The sequence below is a fragment of the Bombus impatiens genome, unplaced genomic scaffold (genome assembly GCF_000188095.3).
Source record: "Bombus impatiens unplaced genomic scaffold, BIMP_2.2 scf_0491, whole genome shotgun sequence".
Classification (NCBI taxonomy): Eukaryota; Metazoa; Arthropoda; class Insecta; order Hymenoptera; family Apidae; genus Bombus; species Bombus impatiens.
Window position 1 is genome coordinate 459,132 of NT_176910.1, and position 7,278 is coordinate 466,409.

The following is a 7,278-nucleotide window of genomic DNA, read 5'->3' on the forward strand; positions in this document are numbered from 1 at the left end:
TTTATTCGAGGATAAAGTTTAATAGATATTTTTATTTATCTATTCCTTTAATTATGCTGAAAAATCAAAATATAACAAGGGAATGTAATTAACTTATATGTACAATAATATTTTTAAATTACCTCTAGTGTTAGATTGCCATATAAATGAATTAAGTAGACGAGTTTGATTAAATCAGTGATACTCCATGTAAAACTCAGTATTACATCAGGTGCATAAAATGTGTTAAAAGTATGGTTATAGATGATACACACATGTAGACATATATATCCAATATATATTATTGTCATGAGTTTGAATCGAAAACTATATGCTTCATTTAAAAGTAACATTGTTTTGTGTAATTCGAATCGAAGCCATTTTAATAATCTATATCTGGAAACTAAATTTCAACATAAGCCATTCGTTTTAATGTAAAATAATTTGCAAAAATGTCTATTACAATAGAAACATACCATTGTTCATATCGGACATCTCAGAGATAGAAATGAAATGTTTTCCTTTTGTAATAATATTTAATATCGTATTTATTTGCATAAATCTAATCTCAATTTTATACATAAATACAGTAAAAGAACATATTACTATTACACAAACAAAATCGGGTAATCTATCAATTACCCATATAAGAAGATATATAAAGTCTGAATCGTTATCCAATAACCCATAGTAATCCATTAAATTACAAGTTAGTACTACAAATATCGCAGTAGTTATTCTAACAATATCATTTTTCATACATAAAGAATGATCGATCTCTATATTTACGAACATTGCGCTTTCGTCAACGGTATTTAACTGTTCGAATACTTCTTTTACTTTTGAGCATTTGTACATACTTGAAATTATTATTATAGGATACGAAAGTATATTTAAGTAAACTCGAACATATCTAAGTAAGAACGTGTCATTTATAGAACGAAATTTATCAAACATGTCAAATATATAATATAAAAACTGCCAATGACAAAACCAATAAAGCGCCACTAATATAGATACATATAAATAATTTGGAAATGCAATTCTGAAAAATTTGATAGGATATAAACCTGCAAAGAAAAGATATTCAAAACCTGATATGAAAGTAAATTTTTAAAAAATAATATGATTCTTTCTTTAAATTAATTTTTATAATCTTATATTTTCTGATAATTTATTTCATAATTTTTATTATTTAGTCAATTCCTTACCTAATAATTTTGTTATACTCAATAGTAACCAAGATTCTTGGTAAATATTAGAAGGGCAGAACAACTTCATGATTATGTTTCTTCGCGGTGAAAGTTTCAACTAAATAGATTGAAATCATAATCCGCATTATGTTACATTAGCGCATTAAACTTGTCAATAGTTTCACTTGCGTGTCAGTTGATATTGAATAATTAACCAGGAATTTTACAACACTCGATTTATGATTAGTATCAGTAGATATACAATTACTACTTTGTAATTGATCAATTATATTTTGCTCGTATTAAATACTACACACTTTTATTATAAATATTATTATAATGTTATATTAAATTAAATTGAATTAAATAATTAATTTCGTAAAAGTAATGTTTGTAAATTAAACAAATAAAACTATATTATAATATTGTCAGAGAGATATCATATATATATATATTTTTATTATATTATATATATTATAATACAAATATATCTGTCCTTGTCCAGGTATATATCTTTAGTAATTGAATTTTTAGATAGATGTTAATATTGCAAAGAATAAGTCAAAACGAAAAGAAAATAGATAAGCATTATTTAAAGGAAATTATGTATTTAATAATCATATTAAAATATTTCTTTATATACAATCTTTTGTGTCGTGTTGTCTACAAGTAATAGCGTCAGATTATTCACATTATTGAATCATGAACAGGCTTCTTAGAGTTGGCCGCGAGAGAAACGTTTGTACCGTGAATCTACAGCTGAGTATTTTAATGTTTGTCCTTGGGCCTTGTTTATATATATAATAAATAAAGAAGCATAAGAATTATGTATTTTAATACAAATTATTATGAATGCCCGTTCCGGTGAAAATACAAGTGAGATTATTTTTATCCTAATTGCAAGATATAAGACGTAAGACATGTCTCATGTTCCCTACTATCGCATACAACACTCGAACCTATTCCGAGTACAGCCGAAGAATGACGATCGTTCTGTTCGGGCTATCCCTCACCGTTGCGTCACCAATGAATGTGTAACTTATTCATTCTAAATTTTTTAAATCACATTCTGTATCAAATGATTCAAACACAATCTAAATTGATTCAGTAGCTCTTAAGTTATAAGCGAACAAACATAAAAATACTTTGCGTTTTATATGTATGTACGTATATGTATATAAAGCAATATATCCTAAGTAATATTAAGCATAAGTAGATGTTTATATGTATATAATAAAATATTATAATAATAATAATGAATAATGAAAAGATATTGTAATAATAATAAATAAATTAAAAAAGGTTCCAGAGGTCTAGTTTATACATCGGCCGTTAGTCATAACGCTGCGATTGATTTGTTAGATTTTCACATTTAATGCCACCAGATGTTATATAAAGTTATAAATATAATATAAAGAAAAGATATAAATTAAACTACCTTCATAAACTTTTCCAACGCATTTAAAATAAAGATGCAGTATTTCAAATAGTATAAAAGAATGTTGTTTAAATAAATTTAGATTTACATAATATAGAATTCATAGATATTTTCAATTTTACTTTAGAACTAAACCTAAAGTTAACCTCAATCTAGGAAAAATCTCAAAAAACCTCGTCATTTTTATTTCGCGAGTCGCCCACTAGAGTTAAATATAACCTTAACCCAAACCATTTCTCAACAACATAAATTAAGTTGGATTATAGCAGCAGTATTAATCCGGCTGCTATGAGGCGGCTGAATTAATAGAACTGTTAATTCAACTCAGCTTAAAAACTGAGGCCGAGCGGTGAGATATTTTTGCGTAGAATTCGAAAACTAAAGACGACCGCCGGTTATATGTACAGATAAAAGTTGTTGAAACTGTCGAGTCGTATGACATATTTCAAAATCATCGAAATCAGAAAAAATGCTCTTCATTGACAACTTTATCGGTTTAGCTTTAGGGGAATCGCAGAATGGAAAAGATGAAGTTTTCTGGAGTTTTTGTTAAATTAAGGGTAGGACTAGTCCTAAGGTAAAATAAAAAATATTTTTTATGCTTTGCGACATTTCTTTTGTGACATTTTACTCATGTAAAAAGTCCTTTTTGATATATTACAGTTTGAAAAACTAACCAATTTGCTCACTATTGCTATAGACCTCTGGTGGCAGAGTGAGGAAGTTTCCAGAGGATTTTCTCGAAGTCGATATTACAGAACGTCTGACACAAGATCCCATATAATGTCACATCATCAAATCTGTTTTGTACTTATTCAACGTTAATATGTTCACGATTATGCTGTATAAGTAAATATGCTTATAACAGCTTATAAGTGTGCTTATCAAATTTAATGTCAATATTAATCCCAAATCAGTTTTACTCTATTTATCATTTTCTTTTGACATTTCCTTCAATATAAAATTTGATAAGATTACAATCACAGATGAGTGAAAAGGAAACAAGTAATATAAATACTTTGACATATGTATTTAGCTATTTGTTTGTAATATTTAATATAAACAATAATAATGTGTATGATACAGAAATATGTTTTGTAACATGTCTCATTATCTTCGCGTAATTTTATTTTGCAGATCAGAACCGTTCTATGCAAAAGGTTTTATTAGGTCATGACCCTGGATGGAACGATCCTCCGAAATGGATATATTGTACTGGACAAAGTTCTATAACATCTACTAAGCGAGTACTGAACAAGAGGGTAGCATTTCCAATGGGATCTATACAAGCTATAGATAAACAATCTTCTGTAAACAAGCCATTAAACATGCCACCACATGTACAAGGTAGTACTGATCAATTAACAGCACCACATCCTCCATTGTTATGTCCTTCAAACAAAAATATAGAAGCAGACAATATAGAGATTGATAAAGAGGAGGCATTAAACAATGTTTTGAAAAATTTGGAAACAGTAATTAGTGAGCATATATTGGAAAATGGTAGAATTAAGGAGGTAAAGAAGAGATTAGATATATTGAAGGCTGTATGGCTTGAAGATAAATTAAATAATGTGATATACAAGAATGTTTTAGATTTGTCTACAGGTTAGTTTTGTGACTAATCATTTCTTAAATACATTATTTTTTTTGGAGGTAGAAGAATAATGGAAAATTTGTTTCCAGCTTTACGAGAGGGGAATATTAAAAAAGCTGATGAGATACATGTTTCATTAATGATGCAACATGCTAGTCTGTGTAGTGCATGGATGCCTGGGATTAGGCATATTATTTTAGAATTGGAAACCAAAATGAAAAATTCAAATGTAACACAATCTCAAAGCCCTGAATTACATTTGTTATCTACTGGAGAGAACAAGTAAATGAAGATTCCTTGGGTATATAATATTTGCATGCAGTAACTGTTTTGCGATAATTATTGACATTATTTTTTCGCTTATAAGTTTATATATTAATTGATGTTATTAAAAAGTGCACAGCAAAAAGAAACTATTGATATTATGAATGTGACAAATTTTATTATAATAAAACAAATCCCATTAAATTTATATAATGTGTATTGTACTTCTGACATCTATTGATAACGGGGATGTTGCGACACACAACTAACTAACGACACGACTGATCGGTTGGTATCGCGAGCCTTGAACGTTATTAGCGCCCAAGGTGGAGGATTATAATAAATGTAAAGAGCGAGGTTTAGTTCACCTTATTTATTCCACTCAATACTCTGAATACAACTGTCTTTAAGTTCACTGAGTTCCACTTAATACTCTGACTACAACTGTCTTTAATTCACTGGCTATCCTGTTAAATATAATGTTCACTGACTGAATACTGTTACGTGTTGACTCTTAGAATACTGCTGCAAGAGTGAATCTTGGGGATGTTGCTGTCGTAGAGGAAGGTTCGTGGTGGGTGTGTCTCAAGTCTGTTCCTAACTGATCATTGGGTAAAGACGTATGTTTGAGGATTGGCCTGCCTTCGTGAAGGTTCGCGCGCAGGTGCCCTTACACTTGGGGAAAATAAAGAAGTTTCGTGATTTAAGAGTCTTTTCCGTGGGGTCCTAAAGTACCTTGACTGTACAATAGGCCCACTGTTTATGATGGGTCCGCACTAGGGTAGCGTAGACCCTTGACGGTCGTCCTGCCCAAGGATCGCATCTATTTCACATAAAGCGTCACGGCAATTACCAGGCGGTCACTCCAAATCCCGAACAGTGGAAGTTTCTTGTAAGACGAACTCAACGCATTTTACAATGCTTGACATCAAAATGGTAAAAAATCAATATTCCGATTTTATAATATATTATTATTCATATATATTATTCATATTTTTAAATGCGTACATTCAATGAATGTATGTATATATTGAAAATATGGCTCATCATCTTCAATTTCACGCCTTTCATCAGATGGTAAATGAAACATAAAATATTAAATTATGTATAATATAGTTTTCTAATTTACCGCTACATTTTCATTTCGTTTTTCGTAGATATGCTTTCCGCTTTTCATTCCGACAGTATTTATAATCATTGATATTGAACACTATCAATACATCTATTAGGGGAGTGGTTTCATGTAGAAAAACTCAAATTGTTGAATTTCGGCTACTATCGGGAAATTAGCAGTAATGCTGTAATGATTGATTTAATTGATCGATTTATGTAATCGGAAAATAGTCGTGTTCAGTTAAAAAGTTTGAACGTTCTCTAAACGTTTTGAAAATTAAATCACTTTACTATCACACATCAATCAATTCAAGAGTCTAGAGAGAATAGGGTCATTTGGTGAGTACAATTCATTTAACACTTGTGTTAAATATACAGGACCTTCATAGTAAAAATCAAAGACACATACTCTGAAGTTAAAGAAATCAAGGCAGGAGTTCCGCAAGGAAGTGTCCTAGGACCAATTTTATACACATTATACACGGCCAACATACCAACAACTAACAATAGCAAAATACTGACATTCGCGGATGACACAGCTGTACTAGTCAGGCACACTAACCCTGGAACAGCAGTTAAATTACTACAAGAACATATCACAAAAATAGAAAAGTGGCTTCAAGCAAAACAAATTAAAGCAAACCCCGATAAATGCAAATACATTACATTCACACTGCAAAAACAGAAACCACCAAACATTATACTAAACGGCACACACATAATACAAACAAGGCAAGTCAAATACCTAGGACTCCACTTAGATACATGATTCACATGGAAACAGCATATTAAAGCAATAATAGACAAAATACAGATGGCAAGGAGACAAATGTACTGGCTAAAAAATCCAAACTAAGTCTAGAAAACAAACTAAAAATATATAAAATGGTCATAAAGCCAATCTGGACATACGGAATAGCATTATGGGGAACAGCAGCAATGAGCCATATAACCAAAATAGAGGCAATGCAATCTAAAATACTCAGAATAGTAAACGCGCCATGGTACGTTAGAAACGGACTTCGGTACTTCGGAAAGACCTGGGAATACCAACGGTCAAGGAGGAGATTAACAGATGTGCAAGAAGGTACAGAGAAAGAATAGTAACGCACCCAAACCGGCTAGCAGCGGAAACGGTCGGCGCATCAAACATAAAAAGAAGATTAAAAAGGAAATACCCAACAGATCTCACAAAGGACATAACCTAACAAACAAACAAACACTCACCACAATAAAGAAATAAATCAAATTCGAAGATAGTATCCCATTGGGGGTAGCCATCCATATGTTATATTATTATACCGCTAAGCTATAATATTTTACCAAATGTCCTACTGGACAAATTGTAAAATGTAAATAAATAAATAAATAAAAAAAAAATATATATACAGGGTGCTTGGTAACTGGTGGTACAAGCGGAAAGGGGCTGATTCCACGCGAAAAAAGAAGTCGAAAATATAGAATAAAAATTTTTCGTTTGAGGCTTTGTTTTCGAGAAAATCGACTTTGAATTTTCGCTCGGTACGCGTGCACTTTATCATGTCTCGTTATAACGGATCTCACTGTAGATTTTTAAAAAAATTAAAAAAAAAATAAAAAAAAAATTTTTATTCTATATTTTTGACTTCTTTTTTCGCGTAGAATCACCCCCTTTCCGCTTGTACCACCAGTTACCACCCACCCTGTATATTTAA

At 30.7% G+C, this 7,278-nt stretch overlaps 2 protein-coding genes across 4 annotated transcripts; one reads left to right on the forward strand and one right to left on the reverse strand.

Annotated features, from left to right (window-relative positions):
* Positions 1-113: 113 nt before the first annotated feature.
* Positions 114-1,484, reverse strand: LOC112213153. Its single transcript, XM_033321776.1, has 3 exons — positions 1,191-1,484; positions 456-1,049; positions 114-382 (listed from the first exon to the last, which is right to left on the reverse strand). Exons 1-3 carry the CDS (start codon positions 1,258-1,260, stop codon positions 114-116), a joined length of 933 nt encoding a protein of 310 aa, XP_033177667.1. The 5' UTR covers positions 1,261-1,484.
* A 1,436-nt stretch (positions 1,485-2,920) lies between these two features.
* On the forward strand, positions 2,921-4,679 carry LOC100740990 (steroid receptor RNA activator 1). 3 transcript variants are annotated; one of them, XM_012387910.3, is made up of 3 exons: positions 2,921-3,170; positions 3,748-4,218; positions 4,297-4,679. In XM_012387910.3, the coding sequence occupies exons 2-3, from the start codon at positions 3,762-3,764 to the stop codon at positions 4,491-4,493; spliced, it is 654 nt and encodes a 217-aa protein (XP_012243333.1). In that variant the 5' UTR covers positions 2,921-3,170; positions 3,748-3,761; the 3' UTR covers positions 4,494-4,679. The 3 variants fall into 3 exon arrangements, with proteins under 3 accessions (XP_012243333.1, XP_003491067.1, XP_033177680.1); XM_003491019.4 differs by lacking the exon at positions 2,921-3,170 and adding an exon at positions 3,340-3,615; XM_033321789.1 differs by lacking the exon at positions 2,921-3,170 and adding an exon at positions 3,344-3,459.
* The last annotated feature ends 2,599 nt before the right edge of the window (positions 4,680-7,278 follow it).

Coding starts and splice junctions, on each gene's coding strand:
- LOC112213153 (XM_033321776.1), bottom strand. CDS start 1,260: ATGAAGTTGTTCTGCCCTTCTAATATTTACCAAGAATCTTGGTTACTA. Junction 1,050..1,190: donor GAGTATAACAAAATTATTAG/GTAAGGAATTGA, acceptor TTTTCTTTGCAG/GTTTATATCCTATCAAATTT. Junction 383..455: donor GATGTCCGATATGAACAATG/GTATGTTTCTAT, acceptor GTTGAAATTTAG/TTTCCAGATATAGATTATTA.
- LOC100740990 (XM_003491019.4), top strand. Junction 4,219..4,296: donor TGTTTTAGATTTGTCTACAG/GTTAGTTTTGTG, acceptor ATTTGTTTCCAG/CTTTACGAGAGGGGAATATT.